Below are 19,597 nucleotides of genomic sequence, written 5' to 3'. Positions count from 1 at the left end.
TAAGAGAATGACAAGTCTTCCAGAGGAAAATCCCAGTGGGTCCCCTACAAGTCTCACTTTTGCCTCCATCAGCATCCCTGGTGGGGCTTGCTGAAAGGATCCCAGGATACTGAGTGGCACCTTTTCTACCATTAGCAATTCAGAATGATTTGAATGCGAATCCTCCTAGCATCACATGAAAGCAACTCTGGTTCGAGCTGGGGCTCCAAGGGGGTCACAGGCAAGAGGTTCTGGTACAGGCTTCAATCTGGAGCAGAAGTCTGGGAGAATGGTGTGAAAGTTGGTGGCAAACACCAGACAATCTCAGTCCAAAAGGGGAAGCTTGACAGTCTCAATTATAATACGGCCAAGCAGGCATGCCTGCAATTATAGATTCTTGATTGATCTTGCTGGGAAACCTCTGGAGAAACGTTTTGTGGCAGGGCAGGGACAGATGATGCAAGTGTCAGCTAAGAATGAATAGGACCTGGAAGACAGCTGGAGTCCAAAAGAGAGACAACTGGGGCAGCCGAAGCTAGAGGAGTACCACACACTGGAGGAATGCTCCCAATGCCCTCTTTCTTTCCTCTCTTTACTACTCTCTTGGACTCACCAATGAGTGTTGGCTACCTTCCCGCCATCCATTATTCTAGCCTGACACTGTTTTTTCCTGCACTCTGAGATGGAAACCCAGGCAACAAACCCCAAGAATCCCAGCCAAGGGAAGGGACCAACCAATGAGAGTGCTCCTGATACATAGGAAGAACCTCTGCATCCATGACCCCTCTGTTAACCACAGGCAGCTAGAAATTTCCAGAGTTCAGTGATCTTCAGATCAGTGGTCCTAGATGCCCCAGAGATTCTGGTAATTGGTCTGGGATGAAGTCTGGACATCAGGATTTGTAAAAGACTCCAGGGTAATATATATGAATGTGCAGCCAAGGTGGAGACCACTGATGAAGACACTCCCCAGGAATACAAAACTGTGCATCCTTATCACGTTCCTCCACTGCTCAAGAATGGTGACCCCTTTGGAAATCACATTTCCTTTTCAAGAAAGAATGTCTGCTTACTTGTGAAACCTCACAAGTCCATACCTTTGGAGAAGAGCCATAGATTTGGAAAGTGACATCAACCATTGCACACTGACTATCTCACCAGGAGACACTTCTGGAAGGGTCAGAAAGTACCCAACCCTCCCAGGTGATGACTGTCATGTACGAATGTGGCCTGGGTCGTTTGGGGGACCACTGACCACAGCTTGATTGCTGAACCACCACTGCTGTCCATAATCCCCTGGCGCCTACTGCATAGGCTGACTGCTACATCAGGGATCCTAATTCCAAGGAGCTAAGACTCCCAGAGTCTGGAGGAAGGAAGCTCCTACTTGTCAGTTAAACAAAAGAATAATCCACAGCCCCCTTTCCAGTGTGTACTTTCGCTGTCATCCAACAGCCCATTACCATGTCACAGCACAGAGCACCCTTCCATAGGTCACTTTGTTTAAAATGACATGGATAATGCACATGTCAGCAAAGCTGACAGTCCTGGCCGTCCTTCAGAGATAAAAACCTCAAGGCGAGAGTCTGTTCTTATCTGGGGGACATGCATTGGTCTATCATCCAAGTCAGGCAGAACATGATTTCTCCAGAGAGCACTTTTTTCATTTCCTGATTTTAAGGAAATCAAATAAGCACCATTTGTCTTCATCTGAATATGCTTGACCTGCTCAAATGATGATGTCTCGCATTTTATAACAGGCTACATATGCTGAATTCAAATTAACGACAGAACAGAACAAGAGCCTTTAGATCTCTCTTCAAGGCTGGCAGCAGAGGAGGAGGGAAAAACTCTGGGCTTGGTGAAAAGTTCCCACTAAACTAACTACAGGATTCTAAGTAAAAACTACAAGCACAAAGGAGATGAAAGTCAAAGAACAGGGCTCAGAAAAGCTGGCTATACAGCAATGGATTCAGTGGAAAGTAAGCACTAGTCCATCCTTTTGGTGTCAAGCAATATAGAAACCATGACATTCAGGTATCTCTTTTTAAAATATATTGAGCAGCAGTACAAATGGAAAGAAATTTGGTTTGGGGATTGGGACAGCTAGAAAAAAACGAACAAACAGACAAACAATCCTTTTGCTTTAGGTAGCAGAGAGTTCACTTTACCAGGCTGTGATCCGATCTTCTGGCTCAAAAACCAAGCCCATTTTCTTGATCCATGGTGAGCTGGACACCCTGAGGCTGTGGTGACCAACAGCCGTGAAACAGAGTGTGTACCTGCTGGAAGAACCGCCCACCCACCTGGCCATCCTCTGGACAGAAGAGAACAGTTCTCATCAGACCACCCCTGCCCTCTCCACCCCAAAATGAAATTCCTTGGGACAGACATAAAACAGGACTGTAACATTTCTATCAAGAGGACCAAAATGTACAGAAAAGCAGGAAGAAGTATATGGGCCAATAAAATAAATGCAGATAGGACATAAATACCTAGAGTAAGTTTAATGTTCCAATCACAGGTTAAAAAAAAAATCAGATGAGTATTAAAATAAATAACTTCTTTTAAAATGTTTTTTAGTTTATGAGTCATCTTCCATAAAGAGAAAACTCAGCGTCCTATATACGCAATTTATTAAAGTATTTGTATAAAAAAAGTAGATTTCACAAATTAAACATGTTGTGTCTTATCATAGGCAATTCCACTGTGTGAATAATGTCTATTTTTCCAGAAGAGAAGTGGTGCTGTCAGCATGAAGCTAGCAGCCAGCCCATAAACTGTATGTATGAGAAACACAGTGTTTACAACATGCCAGGGCTGTGCCCACAAAGGGCTCTTACCTTCTCTTCCTGGTCACTGTCGCTGTCGCACTGAAAATGAAGGTAAGAAAATAGGGTTAGTTCAAGGACTGGGCATGTTTTGCTTTGATACAAAAAAAGGAAGACAAGTAAAGAAAATCAGAAATGCGGATTAAGCTGAAAAGAGTTTCTCCAGCTTATGTGTTGGAAACAGAATCAGTAGCAAAATGCCACAAAGTTGCTCCAAGGGTTTAATCTGATGCCTGTGCAAATGGCCCTCCCTGAAATCAGTTCAACAAGGTGCTCACGGAAGGGAGCAGCTCCCTCTTCATGGTAGAGGGATGGCCCCCTAGGAGTCAACCTTGCCACAGGACTACTACGAATCAAGATCATTCCACACAGTTTAGACCGAAAGCAATTTCTTAACCTAGACGTTCTGCCCTTTGTTAATGTGAATGGCTATATCTGGTAGAGTTTTCCTAACGGAAAAGAGGTAATCCCATAGGCATTATATCCTTTCATTTGGACTTTGAAGGAAACAGATCACGATGGCCAGGGCTCATCACTTGTGGTGGCTGCCTCTCCCAGGGTTTAAAGTTCCAGAGGAAAGAAGGAACATTTCCTGAAGAAGACATGCCAAGGATAAGAGGTTGGAGTAACAAATCGATAATGTGGAGAAAAAAATACACTTTAGGGCAGTAGACTCACACCATATCTGATAGATCCCAATTTCCATCTGTGAGTTGGGTTTGAGATAACCAGAGAATGATAATTAACTCAAAGCTCTGGGTTCCTTATTAGAAGTAAAGGAAAAAAAAGAATACAAAATTAAAAAAAAATCAAGAATGTTTTGTTTTCTACACAACTATGTGATGATATTGTGAGGCACTGATTGTATAATAGGGCTGGACTGTACATATGTGGATATTTTTCAATAAAAAATATTTTTAAAAAAGAATGTTTTCTTTTCTTATTGTGGATAAAACAATGGCACCATACTGTGTTTTGCTAAAGTGAATGCTCTGCTGATAAATACATTCATTCATTCACCTTTAGACATGATAATCCTTAGACAAACAAGATATAGGGTCATCCCTAAAACAGTTTTCAGTTCAGCAGTGGAGACAGAGGTAGAACACGCACACCGAGTAGAGATGTGGTGTGTTCTGAGCTGTACTCCAGGAAGAATTCTCTTCCCGGGGGGTGGAGGAGAATGGGTACCTGTGGGAAAAGAGATAGGTCACAGGCAGAGCAGTTTGACAACCAAAACACTGTCTAATCCAAAATGGTGCCATTGCTTGGGAAAGGGAGGAAAACAGATGACAGAGCAATTCTGAAGGTAGACTAACAGGACTCGGTAACACTTGGATATGGGAAGCAAGTAAGAGGTATGAGTCTAGGATGATGCCAGGGATTTTTATTTCGGCCACCTGGACATGGGAATTGATGTAGCTATGAACAGAAAGAGGAAATAAATTTGCTTGTAGGGCAGGCACTGCTGGCTAGATACCCATAGCCTTTCACCACCTCCTTCTTGCTAATCTGCACCTTCTCCTGACATTTTGAGGTTGAAAATGCCAGATACTCTCTTTTCCAATTTCCTTTGAAGCTAAGAGTGACCATAAAACCCATTTTCAGTCAGTGAGAATTGAGGAAATGTCTGCTAAGGATTCTGGAAAACTTCTTTCTCTCCTTGATAAAAGGAGGAAATCAGGAGCCCCCTGCTTCTTGTCTTTCAACACGACTGCAAGGATGTAATGCTTAGATCTGCGGCAGCCATCTTGCAAAAAATTGAGGGAAAAGCCAAAATAAAAAAACAAGACAGTGAAGCAAAGGGGAAGAAAAGGCCTGACACTAGTTGAGTCACTGAACAGACTACTTTTGGACTTTTCTGTTCTGAAAACAATGTTACCTTATCCTTTAAGCCACTATAATAGTGCTTTCAATTAAAAGAAAGAAAACACCCATTTAAATAAATACCTTGCTATTTTAAAGCACAGTTTGGAGACTGCTTCCTCTTTTCAGACTAAGGTATCACAGCCTTATAATAGACTAGATGGTCACAACTTCTTCTCCCACTGGCTCCCCAATGCCATAGTGTTATCAGATTTTTAGTGACAGCAATTTAATCAAGTACTAATGCATTATTTTCAACCAAGTTTCTGATCTCAGATTTGTCTACATTTACATTCTTTTGCCTGAACTCTTTGGCCTATTGTAATAAGTCAAAGTTAATATAATAAGCTAAGGAGGAAAATGGTCGAGATAAAGACTCTGCAGACCTAGAACAGGAGGGATGAAGAACATTAGTGTTCTGATTGTGATTTCTCCACTGCCTTTAATTAAACCCTCCTTGAAGTTCCTAAGTTCCGGGCATATTTTCAAGAATGACAGAGCATGAATCAGGAGGGGTGTAGAAGAGAGAAGAGCATTCTGCCAGGGAGGCTCATTTTCCCAGATATTCACAGCTCTCTTTGTGAGGTAATCAATGACAGCTGAAGGCTGTGGCACAGCATTTGCCCACATCCCCAAGGATCTGGTGTGCAGGGGAGAGAGGGAGTACGGAGTTGGAAAAGAACCCTCCGGCCCCAAATCCTAACAGCAGTATGTCCCCGGGAATGGTTATTTCTATCAAAGTGTTAAGCTTCCTGCTTTCCAACAGTCCAGTTCTAATTTCAAGGTCCACTTAATTCTGCATCAAGTAATTACTGATATACCCAGAAGCACCTTGTCTCCAGAGTTAAGCATATGGTGAAGAACTGAGACCTACTGGTATCCATTATGGAAGCAGCACGGATGCCAAGCCGATTAAAAATGCTCAGGCTCCCTGCACAACATGCCGGGTGAGTGACAGCTCCTCGGCGAGGCCAGTCGCGGAGTCTGCCAACACAGTCTCTGCTGCGCTGGGGCCCACATGGTGCGCTGAGAAAACAGTTCCATTTCTGGTATTAAATTCCCATACTGACCCGAGGACTTTGCCGTGAGCTCAGCAGGAGCGCACCATCCAATTTACAGCTCTGCTCTCTGGAGCCTCGAGTGCCAGCCCCTGGCAGAGATGAATGATGGTCAACCCCTCCGGCTCATAAATTATGCAAAGGCAATAAATGCACTCAGCAAACAGCGTCTAACATTTGCCTAGGCTGGCTCCTAACACACTCTGTAAAAAGCCAGAAGCTCGACACATACAAGAGGTCTATTCCACTCATAAAGGGGGTTTGTTGACAACCCCAGACGGAAAGAGAGCCACAGTCCTAAGGAGTCTTTCTGCTTCGCTGGCAGCAGTTTATGGGCCTGCTTGATGAAAAAGGGAGGCTGTTTTATAGAGTCAGTGTGGGTAGAATTCATGGCCTCAAATTCGCATTTAATACACTGTACAGCTTTCAGGCTCCAAGTTCAATATGTTGTGGATTTCGGGCCAAATGATTCTTGGTCTTCAAAGGTTGAAAGAAGAAGTGTCTGCTCCCCAATCCCTAGATACCCACTCCAATTTATGAGAGTTCACACTGAACCACCTCCTGACTCAGGTTTATGTTCTGCATGAGCCTGGGAAATGGAAAAGGCATGTCAAACGCACAAACGGGGTCCCAGCTGATTTGACCACTTTAAGCATTTTGACATCGGGGTCTTGCTTTGGTTTATTAGCAAACAGGTTGCACACTAACTACCAGCTTGAGGTGACAGAGTATCTCCAAGACAAGATTTCAAAGTCCTTTATGAAAAGGAGAAAATATTTTCCTCCATTTTAAAAGCAAGAAATCTAAAGGCACAAATAGCCCTTCCACCCTAGACGGGGAAGAATTCTTGGTCACTTATTCTGCAGACAAAGACATGACCTCAAGCCCTCAAAGACAAAAGGAAGGAACAGGAGCCAGGAATGCCAAGCCATATGCTCTAATGCAGAATTCGAAAGGGATTACTTAACCTGAGTACCCGCCAGCCATTTCAACATACCCACAACGCAACTTCACCCTTACCTTCTCTTCCCCTCTAATTTCACAAATGAGAAATGAAAAGTTGGAGGCATTTTACTTTACCCAAGTAAGTACCATCACCTAAATTCTTCAAATGATGAATCCACCCACCTGATATTTTCTCCTTTTAAAAATTAATACACGTTTCTTGAACATGTTTAAAAAATCATCTATAAACCTACTATCCATAGGTAAATACTGTTAACATATATGTACCATTCTTCCAAGCTTTTTTTTTTAAGGGAACATATATAATCCTTCCCACCCTTCATAGACACTACTTAAAAAAAGAAAAATGACTTCCTCTTATTTTGTAACTTGCTTTTTTTTCTCCACAGAACGTGTCAAATATTTTAATATAATCAATAAATTTTGCCCTGCAATATCTTTAAAAAGGCTGCACTGTGCTTGTAACATAATCTAATAAAAAAATTCCCTAGTGCTGGATATTTAGATCGTTTCCGCTTGAACATGCTGGAATCTTTCCCTTTGTACACATTTACCAATAGCGTTCTTTTCTAGTATCTTTTAATGGCCCTTCCTTTTCTGTATATTCTTTAATGTCACTGTCTCCCCAGAGTTGCACTTGCAGTTCTATTGTTTCTATATGATTTCCAGGGGAGTCCTCAACTAATCCCTTGGTTCCATCTACCATTTATATGCAGAGTTCACAAAATCTCCATTTGCCAGCCGTGTGACTCTGGGCAAGTTACTTAAACTGCCTGTGTCTCAGTTTACTCATTTGTAAAATGTGGCTAACAATAGCATAAGATGGTGAGAATAAAATCTGTTAATCATGTAAAAAGCTAAGTCAGTGCATAGTGCATAGTGTGCATAGATGATGTTTACTAGTGTTAATATGTTTCTGTTTGCTGTACTTCCTCTCCCTAAACCCTGTAAATACCCCAGACTCAAGTATCCATTTAAATCCAGGCTCAGCACCTTTTCTCACCCCAGTCCTGGTCCTCTCCCATGCTGTTTTTGATTAAAAACATTCACTATGCTTTCACTCAACTGCATAAGTGAAGAGTTTTATTATCCTTGACTCCATCTTTGAGCAAACTTCTTTTACTCTCTCACTTTCATATCAACTCCACTTTCTAAATCTTTTCTATCTCCACAGCCATGGCCTTACTTCAAGATTTTATTTCAAGAGGCTAGTCACTGCTTTCCAGGAGTTCTTGTTTCTTTCTTTCCTAATCTAAGTCTCTAGTGACCAGAGTGAATTTTCTAAGTCACTTTGATCATGAAACTTCCCAGGGCATATAGGACAATGAAGCCTCTTCACTTTCTGCTTCCAACTACATTTCCTTACACTTCCCCCAAACAAAGCTTGCTTCTCAAGCTTTCTGTGGTAAAGGACCTATTTTTTGTTGTTCTATTTTCTTAAATTTCCAATACCTTGTGGATGAATACTTTTGTAAAATACAAGAAAAAATAAATCACTAGAAAAATGAAAAAGAAAAACATATGGAATATAACTGTTAAATTATTAGATTCAACCCATGTAAAATTAATCTATGGACTTGCTATGAGAGTTTCCAAAAGCTTACTCTCAACTGCCATACTAACCTCACCACCAATCAGTTACGAATGCTCACGGCCTGGCTTTGGTCTGAGTCCACACTTTGAGTAGCACTACCCTCAGACATCCCTTGCTTCAGTCAAACCACTCACATTTAGTCACATCCCCATTCCACATCCCCACTGCTATCCTTGCATTTAACAATTCCCTCTCCCTGGATTTCTATTCTCCCAAGTTTCTACCTAACCTGAAAACTCAGTAACTTCTGAGTCTTCCAACATTCTTCTAGACAGAATTAATTGCTTCCATCTCCATCCTTCACAAAACTGTATTTTAATTGTTTGCCACAAGGTCTTTCCTACTGGAGAGTGAGCTCCATGTAGGTAAGGGCAGTGCTTTGCTCATCATCTTTGTATCTTCAGACCTTGGGACAGAGTAGATAATCATATTGATAAATCAATCTCCTCCTTCCTCAGAATTGTTTAGAATTGTGGCTGATTCCATGCAATATAAGCAAACTATTATCTAAAAGGTAAGCAATTCCAAAGAGAAAAAGCACAGAAACATTGACTAACTTGGCTGCTTAATATAATGGGATTATGCTTCAACATACTGGGCAGAGTTAGAACTGTTAGCGGAGTTTAGAGTTGGGGCCCAGAAAAGATGGGTTAAATGATTCTGTATACTTTCTCAAAAGTAAACATTACAATTTCCAGTTGGGGATTTCAATTTCTATGTTCTAAGATTCTAGCCCAAATCAAAATAAGTCAAGGTCTGTGACATTTTCTTTGCCTTATTCAGAATGTAGGAACAAGATGGAATTGTAGGTACCTGATGATGGAATGCATTCTTAAGCAGAAAGTAGCAATCATTGAATATATCACATACAATGACATTGAGGAGGGCAATGCTCTCTATTCTGCTCAATGGACCTTGCTGGAACAGTTATTTCGTATCTCAAATCCATTTATCATTGCCACCAAAGATGTCAAGGCTGAACACCACTGCTGAACAAAGTTATTTTATTCTTCAAACTGCTTAAAAGGAAATGAGAGGAAAATGAGGGAGAACCCTAACTTGTAAACCACAGTGTCTAACATCAAGTACAATTTAACTTTGCTGGTGACAAAACAAATAGATTACCCCTTGGGGCAGGTGCATTATCTAAAAACTGTAAAGATATCCCTCATCTAAAAGTAATTTCAGAAGAAGCCACCTGCAGAAAACATGACACTTATTTTCTTATTTAAAGAACTAAGGTAGCAACATGGTGTCTAAAAACACATCCACCATCATCTTCTCATATGCCCAATCCCTTGAACAGGCAAAAATGGGCAGCCGCTTTGTGCCACATGGGCAGTTCTGATGCTGTCTCTTAACCCACAAAGCTCTCACTTCACATTGTTTATACTGCTGTCATACTGTTTTCGGATTTCAAGTGAAATGTAAAGTGATTGGGGCCACAGAAATAAAAAGTAGAACTTGTTAATCTTGAAAATGGCTTGAGGTTTTTACTGGCTGTAATATGATGTCACTGGCATCTCAACAATCACTGTGCCTGATTAAATAAAATAGCTCAGATAAAATGAAAGCCTAATTAAAAGATCTGTCTTCCAAAGAATAGTATAAGAGATAAGGGAAAAAAAAAAGATAAGGATAAAACTTTCGGCATATTTGAAAACGACAAAAAGTCCACTAGGCTTCAGCTGTTCAGGAGGTACAAAAGAGTGTAAACTTATTTGGAAAGTGCTACAGCCCGTGCAATTCTGTTCCGATAACCTGTCATTTCTATATAGGGAGTTCTCAGAATCTCATATTTATGCAAGTTCTTAGCATGAACTGGCCAGAGCTAAACCACTGTACTCTGAGGGGGGTAAGGGAACAATGAACACTTCTTGTTCTGCCCCCCATCCCCAACCACCCCGGGTGTCTGCAATGATCAGACACTTTCACTCAATAAATATTTTTAAAAGAGACTACTATGTGCTGGGCTCATTCTGACTGCTCATTAGAAGTATAAATATAGTGACAGAAATCCAGTTGCCCAAACCTGAAGTTTTAAAGCTCATAAGTTAGCTTGCAATATATTTATTTTTCCTTTTTGTCACTAAGAATTTTTTATAAAATCCAGGTATATTTCATAAAACAATCCGTATGTTGTAAATTTCCACTTAGTTCATTAAAATGTTGTTGGGGTTTTGGAAGTGGGGAAAGAAGTAGAGATTTCACAAATCTTTGGAGAATCAGCATTTTTCCCCCTTAGAAGAAAGGAAGTCACATTTTGCCAAGTATAAACATACATAAACCCCAAAGATGAAATTTACTTAAAACCAAGAGCCCATAGCCTTGATGGCTGCCAAAGTCAGAAAAATGAATTTCTTGTCCAATGGTAAAACTGACCGTCTAGGACCCAGTGATTTGTAAACGGTCTCTTTTAAGCTGAAGCAACAGATTCTTTTCTTTGCCTCTTTGTCACTGATTTACTGATTCTAAGTCATCAATAGCTTTAATCTGTACCTGCCTGGGGAGCTATTGCAAATGACTTTGAAGACGGTGTGAAGGAAGAGTTTATTATGAGAGCACAGTGTTATAATCAGGGAGATATTCTGGGTGATTTTTTTCAGCAGTGTTCTATCTGTGACCCCCTGGAATGCTCAATTGTCCCTTTCTCTACCACAGTTGCTGTGCCTTTGGATGGGGTCTGAGACCCCCAGGTTTGCTTCAACTGAAGCCTGGTTCTTTTTGGAGTCCTGTGTGAGCTAATAAAACCCAAATTTGCTGATGGTTAAAAAGGAAAAGTATGTTATGGGTTAAAATAATACAAGAGTCTATTTTTTCCGCTGTGTTGTGATCCATAGAAATCACCCTGAGCCTTTTCCCTTTCTTCTCTGCCTGGGAAGCCAATTGCTTTGATTGCAGTGATATGAGCTAGCTAAAATGACTTGCCCTTGCTTGTGAGGCAAATGGAACATGCTAATAGAACTTATCGCATTACCCGATGCAAAAGTGCCATAGCTCATTACTTTAAGATAAAAGGATATCATTGCAGACGGCAAGCAGAATTGACTTTCTGAGGCCCGACTTGATGATGATTTAATCAACTGCTCTCTTTCACTTCTCATCTCTGCGCCTGTCGGTTTCACAGGTGCCGTTAAATGAGACACTCAGAAAGTGAGCGGAGGGAAAGAAATTGCTGTCATTACTTTTCAAGAAAGGAGGTATGCAAATTTTCGACAGAAAGATTGCGTTCATAATGGGCCTGGTAAAATACAAGGATCATGCTTGACAGGTGAGGGCAAGCCATTTGTATGTCCTTAAAGCGAAGCAATCGTCCTCGTTTAGAAATGTGCTCGGTAAGAGAAATTACAAACGAGAGGCCAGCCTGGCAGGACTGGCGGGAGGTGGGGGCTGAACCACAGAGGGTGGGTCTGAGCTGGTACCAGTTCTGAAAGGGGAGGAGGGTTTTTAAGATTCAAGTAAGCTGAAGCCGGAGAGGGAGATGACAAAGCATAGCTGTTCTTTCAGTCTGAACCAAAATACCAACAAGTTCTTGAAAAGACCATATTATTCTCCTTCATACACAACTGTAAAAGCCAGATTCCCTGGGTTCAAGTCCTGGCTCTACCATGTATGATCTGTCAGACCTCTGGCAAGTAACTAACCTCTCTATGCCTCAGTTTCATCATCTTATAAAACGGGACTACTGACGGTATTTACTTCATAGGGTTGTCAAGAGCATGAAGTTAATAAATATTTATGTAATAAAAGTGTATAATAAATACATAAAAATAAAAAGACTTAGAACAGCACCTGCCACACAGGAAGCACTCAATAGATGTTAGATACTCATTCATTCTTAAACAAAGACCGAGTCTCTTTTTTTTTTTTTAAATTTAATTTTTATGTGACTGTGTGTCAGGTGCTAGAAATCAAACATGCTCTAGTTTAGATTTGATGTAATTCCTCACTGATTTCCCAGATATGCCTTGCTCCTCAGGCAGATGGTGAGCTCCTTACAGAGTTGCCTGGTTGTCTCTGGAATCGTCACAGGGCCTAGCTAGTCTTGAAGACACCAAAGGATGCTCAATAACATTTTGATGATTTATGGATTCCTTCCTGCCTTCTTCCCTCCTTCCACATATCTGATGCTGCCTGTGGTGCTCTAGTCCTTTGAGAAATCTCCTCTTGGAGCTGGAAATGTCTGTCTTTATTTGAGAACTCAGGTAGTCATGGAGTGCTCTAACCTGGGGAAAGAATGGTGCAGCCAGCAAGAACAGACGTCTGGCTTGAATCCCCTTCAGGAAGGCAGAATGAATCTGAATAGATTATATGATCAGGGTTGTATGAACAGAGGTGTTTTTTTCATCCACTTTGCCTTCAATTGGTAATTGTTCTATTTTCTCCAACACTCGAAGTGAAAGCATCTTTCTTAAAGTGCTTGTAACTCTGAGTTCTTTTTTCCCAGGTAATGGAGCTGCTGCAACCATTCTTCCTTCCAGCACTTATGGTAGTGAGTCACTGAATGCAGTTCCTGCTCTCCATGCTAAGTGACACCTCCATGATTCAATTCCCTCCAAAGGGACAATGTCCACCCCGGGCAACATGACGGAGAGAGAGGGAGACCCAGGGCAGCAGGGCATCTCTGGGCTATTTGGAAAGGCCTGGTTCCTGGAGCACATTTTCACATCTTAGCTCTGCAACATGATTCATTCAGGTAGGGGCTCTGCCTTCAATCTTTTGGATTCTCCATTGGAATGATCTCACAGCATTTTTTTCTGTGCCAATCAACAGCTGGCATTCATTAAAAATGAATCCTGACAACAGTCCTGGGAGGGAACTATTACCACACTTCCATTTTAGGCATGAGAAATTAAGGCTTCCAAAGACAGAGACAGTACTTGAACCCAGTTCTTTTGTTTGAAGTTCATGTTCTTAGTACATGATGCCATCTCACTTTTTCAAGCACACTTCACGAAGAAACTACTTGAAAATGCTTTTCTGAATGACTGGTTGGCAGAGGGTAAAATAAGAGGCACGCTGAACCTGAGAAGAGGCTGTAATGACGTTTTGCAGCAATGCATCCAGTCAGCCAGCCACATTTCTACTCTACACCAGAAAGCTCTCCCTTATATGGAGGGACCTGGCACCTTACCTGGCACACAGGAAATGCCCAATAATTCTGAGGGTTTTAGTTAGTTGGACCAGGTTCAAAATATGACCCCTCTATTTAACAACCCTGCAGTCTTGGGAAATATCGGAGTCCACTTTGTACCTGTATATGGGGACAATACATATTCCATAGGGTGTCTCTGAGACTGAAATGGGTTCAGCTTTTGAAAGCAACCAGAAAAAATATCAACACTTTTATTTTTTCCAATTCTTTCCATGAAAACTATATCACACACAAAAATCAGGTAACTTAATAGTTATTTAAATGTGGGATTGTATTTTGCATCAGAGGAGAAATCATATACTGCAAGGACTTATGTTTGGGAGTTGTTTGAAGACCTGATTCTATGCTATATAAAAACATAAACAATGGCTGAAACAAACAAAGCCAGAAACTATCATTCACTCTCAAAGAAGAGAACAACAGAAATTTTACTAGTAACTAATGGTTTTACTTCACTGATAAAATACCAACAAGGCAAGATATTTTAGAGTTAAATTTTCTGAGTTCATTTAGATTCTTGCACATTTTATTTTATTTTTGTGGATATATTTTAGGCTTATTTTTCAGTCAAATAGTAGTTACTAATCTGTGTATAGAGACTAAAGTAAAATGCACAGTTAAAAGATTTGGAGTCTATTGTAAATTATACATAGTATAATAATTACTTATGGGCTTTGACATATTAAGATGTTCACTTAAATTCAAAGTGGCAAAATAAATAAATAGATAAATAAAATGGATAACAAAACCACAAAGTGGTTATTGGTGCAACTAGGAAGCCAGCTATTTTGGAATTTATTCAGAGATTCTGACCAGTCAGAAATAGGAGATATTTGGATAGACTTTCACACAGAGATTATTTAAATGCAAGGATTGACCTAACCAATCAACCATCAGCATAACCCTTGGGAAGAGACAAAACTTTCCAGGGTATTAACTTTGGTAAGTTAACTGCAAAACTGAAGATTGGTTGAGATGATAACTCAAGTGTCTGGCATTTAGTAGGCACTCAACTCAGCAGACTACTTCTACTACTTTAGGAATGTGCGTTTCCACTTCCATATGAAATATTTTCAGTGTTTTAGCACTATCACTGCCTCTTTTGGCTTCTCTGGCTATAGTTCAGCTTTCAGTTCCCAGTGCTTCTAATACTGTGACTAGCTTCCCTGAATGCATCGCAGATTTTGCTCATATCCTATACTTCCTGAACGTCGCTCTTAGTACTTGCTCAACAAATATATGTGAAAGAATGAATTCACAATTTACATTAGCAAAGTACCCAAGGAAAAAGTCATAGAAAGTGTTTAATTAAGGTGAGCAAGAAATATACAATGGTTGGTGGAATGAAGTAAAGGTGTTTGAAATTGGTGGTGGCTGAACATGTCCATGAGAAAGTCATGGAAATAATTTATCAGTAAAAGTAAATCCTTAGAAAATGTACATTTGTCCTATACATTGACAAATCAGATCTTAAGGTTACTCCTTTAAGAAAATCAGGAAACTCAACAGCCTAAAATATTTCTTTTTACAATGGACTCACTTCAAGTCAACTAAAGTAATTGAAATTGAATAGGAAGAGGGAAAACGGTGTTCACTGAGCTGAGACAATGGCCATATCCTAAACTTCCCACCAAAAATTTTGCTTTTTGTTTTTAAAATGCAGTATAGTTAAATGCTGAGCTAAAGGAATGTAAATATAGCTGAAGGCAAACTGATTTACAAATGTTAGGAGGTTGTTCGAGAGACACCTCGGCCTGCTATTACAAAGGATCCAAAAACCGATTCCTTTTCCTTCTTCTCTTTATGGGGAATCTGCTTTCACTTTTGCTCCTCTTAGAATTCATCATATTAATACTAGGATTCTAAATCAAATTGTACCTAACAACAGTCTTTCTTTTAGGATGGCTTGAAAACCCAGTGTTCTCTTTCACAAATAAGGAAGGGTAGGATTACTATAAATTGTCTGTAAGAAAATACAAATTGCCAAGATAAAAACACCCACTGGTCGGCCCTTCTCGAGTTTCCTGTTTTGACATACTATATGCAGTAATTTGGTACCCACAATATCTTATTAGAAAATGAATGTGCTATTTTTCTGAATGCTGCAATTACAATAATTGAATTTAAAATGGGGATTGAGTTTCTCTATTTGGAGGGAAAGAATAATTGTGTATTTCTGATTAAAATCAGGGGGACTGAAAAGAAGTTGTATAAATTCCAGCTTCAATCTCCCTGAGTGACTCCTTGTCAGGCCAGAAAAGCAGTTAGCCAGGAAAAAAAGACTAATTCCAACGCAGAAAAATGGACCAGCACCTCAGCAGCAGGCACTGTCTTTGGCCTCATTTGCTTTGTCTCCTGGCCTCCAGTCACAACACCCCTGCGACAGAGGCAATCAGAACAAGCCGGCATTGTTACATTTTAAATGGCAGCCATGCTGGAGTTCCCCACTGTGTCAAAAATTAAGAGTTAAAATGCAAGGAAAACAAACATCTCTTTGTGTCGAAAATGCCTGTCCGCTTTTGGAGACTGCCAACATTTTGGAATAGTTTTTATTTCTCCACTATAGAACCTCTCTGGGTGGGGAAAATGTAATGGCAGAAAAGGTTGGGGGGGGGGAGGAACTAATGCTATTTTCTAAAGGGCTCAGCTTCCTTTGTTTTAACAACAACAAAAAAACACATTAAAAGCCACCTTTAAGGTACAGATGTAGGAAAGAAAGGGGAAGGAGAGAGAGGGCTATCCTGATTTTTATGCCTTTTTATTTTATTTTTGATGGTATCATTCAGTCTTCTGAAATCCCCTTTATTTTAAATGTGAAGGTTAAATTTTATCTCACAATTCCTTTAAGATCCTTAGAATACAGCTTCCTAAAGTAAGAAAAAATTTTTCTAGCAAAAAGTCCACCATGGAGGGTCTCTTTACACTGCTTACTATTCTTTTAAATGGCTTTACTGTGGTAAAAAGGACCACAAAAAACTGCATGTATTTAAAATGCAGAATTTGATAAGTTTTCACATGTTTACCATCTCCACCATTAAGATAGGGAACATATCCATCACCCCCAAAGTTCCCTTATGCTCTTTTGCAACCCTCCCTTCCTGTTTCTCCTCTACATGTGCCCTACAGAACACCCTCTGCAGCCACTGATCTGCGTCCTGTCACTACAGATTATCTTGCATTTTCTAGAGTTTCATATAAATGGAATCATACAGTACATACTCTTTATGTCTGGTTTCTATCATTTATGGCTTACTATTTTGACAACTAATTAAAAGGGAGCCTGCTAGCTCCAAAGTGGAAGGCAACCTTCAGAGGCTGCCTAGTCCAGGGTTTGCAGTCATTCCCGAGGAATAGGCCCGATTACTTGGCCTTACTTTATTCTTCAGCTTTATTATGTACTTCAGTAATCAATAAGCACTTCTATGGCAGAGGGTTTATTTTACCCCATAAATCCAAGAAGGGGAGAATGATATTAAGACATCAGTATGGATAGGCTCTGCTGCACTGTAACACTACGAGGAGAACCTGGCAACAGATTTAAATCTAGGAAGGTTACGGAGCAGTCACAGCTTCCTGGCTGGATGGCAGGGGTCGTAAAAGTCTCAGGTAAGATCTACAGCAACTTCACTGTAGACCTATGGAACTCTCAGAGCAAAAAATCCAAGCTGAGCAGGCCTGCTTGTCATCTACCCTGAAAGAATGATAAGCAATGGCCTGACCGGAATGTGAAGAGCCCCTCTCAAAACTCCACACTAATAATATTTCTTAACAGAACAAATAAAAAGATAGACAAATACTTATGGCAGGCTGGCTGCACAGAAAGCCTTGCTCCAACCTAGGAAGAAGCCTACTTGGTAGCTGCCTTATAGTCCCCGGAGGCTCTTAATTCTCTCCACAGCAACTTCTTGCCCCAGGGCTCCTAGATAATTATCACTGGAGCATCTTTTCTCCAGTCAGCCCAGGGAGACTCAGCCTTCCTTTCAATAGCAAAGAGGTCAATTCATGGAAGAGGAAATATAAATGGCACAGAGAAAAAATGTTTGACCTCACTAATACTACATGGATTTCAAATTAAAAAGAGATATTATTTCTTTTCATCTATCACATTAGAAAAAATGTAAATGCTAATACTCAATGTTGGCAAGGTTGTGGAGAGGCAGACACTTCTTCATTTCTGGAGGACTGTCATTTTCCTGTCTGGAAAATAATTTTTCAATATGCATGGGAAGAAAAATAATGCATCACAATTTAACATTTTTTATACAATTTAGCAGGCCCTTGTCTTTCGGATATGTATATGTATATGTATATCTATATCTAAATACGTAACTCTGCAAAAAAAAAAAAGGAGTAGGAATATCTTTGAGAATTTATGTTTAAAAATTTCATCATGGAGTTAGGAAATAACCTAATAACACATTATTTATATGGCTACTGTCAGCACATACTAAGGGCCAGGAAATATGCTTTGCATACATTTCCTCTTTTAACTTTATAGCAACCCCCTGGGTGGAGGCTTTAGTACTTTTACGTATAAGAGAATGAGGTTCAGAGACATAAAGTAACTCACCAAGAACAGTCACACATCTGTAAGAACAAGATCCAGGTACTGGAACCCAAGTACTTCTCAGTCTCTGCACTAATCAAATACATCAACTTCACACACCTAAAGGTCCCCAAATTGGAGAGCAGGTTGATATGTCAATGTGGTGGTCACCCATTAAAAATACTAATCATAAAGAATTTTGTTAAAATCGAAAGTGATCACAGTCAAAGGGAAGCTGAAATAAAAATCCTAGAGTTAATCTTGGATAAGTTATATCTCTTTCAGGTTCAATTTTTTTTCCATCAGTAAAATAGGGACAATAGTATTTGCCACTGAAAGTAGTAGTGAGGAGATAATCCATGAAAAATGCTATTTCCAGTGTATTATTATTACAAGTAAAGAAAATGCATACAAATTATATGTAAATGTTACTCTGAATTTGTTAAACACACACAGAGAGGAAAAAGACTAGAAAGAGATGCACTGCACTGTGTACAGTGTTTATGTCTGAGGGATTTAGAAGTTTGGGTTGTTTTTACTTTCATCTTATAATTTCTGTCGATAATTTCTAATTTTCTTCAATGATCATCTATTATTTTTCAATTGAAAGAAAAAAGGATATTCTCCCCCCAACCTCCTACAGAAATGAGATGTCACTCAAATGCTGGAGTCCCAAGGTCCTGACTAACTGACACTGATCTTCAGAGGCCATTGAGTGGCAAAGAATAATCTCGTCTTTCAGAGCAGTAGGTTTCTCTGCTCAGAGGCATCCCCAGGGTAGACGTCTTTGTGATGCAGCATGTTTGGCTATGACTTTTTCTGACTAGCTCACCAGTCAGAAAGCTGTTTCCAGATTTGGGTTCTGCCACTTAATAGGAGTGCTTGGGTAAATCACTCAACCTTGCTTTGTTTCCTTATCCATAAAATGGGAATAATAATAGTATGGCGCTCTTAGGTTTGTGTCAGTATTAAATGGAACAACCAATGGATTTAAGGCCCTTAACATAGTGTTAGGTCATAATTAATGCCCAATAAACATTAGGTATTGTTATCACCATCATTATCATTATCTAGGCTTCCCCCTCTTGTGCTGGAGTGACCGAAGATTGAAGTGTTGTGAAAGTCAGCCACATAGGCAACAGATGCCAAGCAACATAAGCACCCCCTGCAAACCCAGGAAAGCCCAAACAATCTTTAGCCTCCTTTACAGGTGGAGTCTTGGAAGCAGAAGGGCTAAGCAGGGACAGGTGTTTTGCTAGGAGGTGAGAGGATAGGAGCACGGGGATATAGTTCTCTGGACATTGCAGCTGGTCTGACATGCCCTTCACGATAGGGGAGAAGCAGATGGTCATGATGAGAAGCCCCAGGCTCAAAGGTTCCATGGGATGAATGGAACAGAAGAAGAAACCTCCAACTTGCCTTACCATCTCAGACTGAAAAGCTCTTCCTTCCCAGTGCAGGGAAAGCACACAGAAGGTAGACAGTGCCTGTCTTCCTTTTGGAGAAACAGCTTTTTCCAAAGCTTCTGAAGAACACTCCACTGTGCCTTGGAAAAGGAACATGTAAGTAACGGTTTGCAAGCTGCCAAGAGCGTGGGTTTCA

At 40.3% G+C, this 19,597-nt stretch overlaps 1 protein-coding gene and 1 long non-coding RNA gene across 8 annotated transcripts in view; one reads left to right on the top strand and one right to left on the bottom strand.

Annotated features, from left to right (window-relative positions):
* AUTS2 (activator of transcription and developmental regulator AUTS2) overlaps nt 1–19,597 on the bottom strand; it is a 1,196,629-nt gene that overhangs the window by 351,672 nt on the left and 825,360 nt on the right. For all 4 annotated transcript variants that reach the window (XM_077141005.1, XM_077141006.1, XM_077141007.1 and 1 more), the window contains exon 5: nt 2,823–2,852. In XM_077141005.1, coding sequence (XP_076997120.1) covers nt 2,823–2,852 — 30 coding nt within the window. The remainder of the gene's footprint in view (nt 1–2,822; nt 2,853–19,597) is intronic.
* The window catches only part of LOC143667146 (uncharacterized), a 30,285-nt gene continuing 15,981 nt past the window's right edge, over nt 5,294–19,597 (top strand). Inside the window, exons 1-4 of one of the 4 annotated variants that reach the window (XR_013167894.1) lie at nt 5,294–6,818; nt 11,422–11,494; nt 12,742–12,990; nt 19,329–19,557. This is a non-coding gene — a long non-coding RNA (uncharacterized LOC143667146). Of the gene's footprint in view, nt 6,819–11,421; nt 11,566–12,741; nt 12,991–15,639; nt 15,932–19,328; nt 19,558–19,597 lie in introns of those variants that run through there. The other 3 variants (XR_013167897.1, XR_013167896.1, XR_013167895.1) reach the window with 3 other exon arrangements.

This window comes from Tamandua tetradactyla, chromosome 23 (assembly GCF_023851605.1).
Source record: "Tamandua tetradactyla isolate mTamTet1 chromosome 23, mTamTet1.pri, whole genome shotgun sequence".
Classification (NCBI taxonomy): domain Eukaryota; kingdom Metazoa; phylum Chordata; class Mammalia; order Pilosa; family Myrmecophagidae; genus Tamandua; species Tamandua tetradactyla.
Note: the sequence above shows the minus strand (reverse complement) of the source record. Positions and strands in the feature narration are given on the sequence as shown.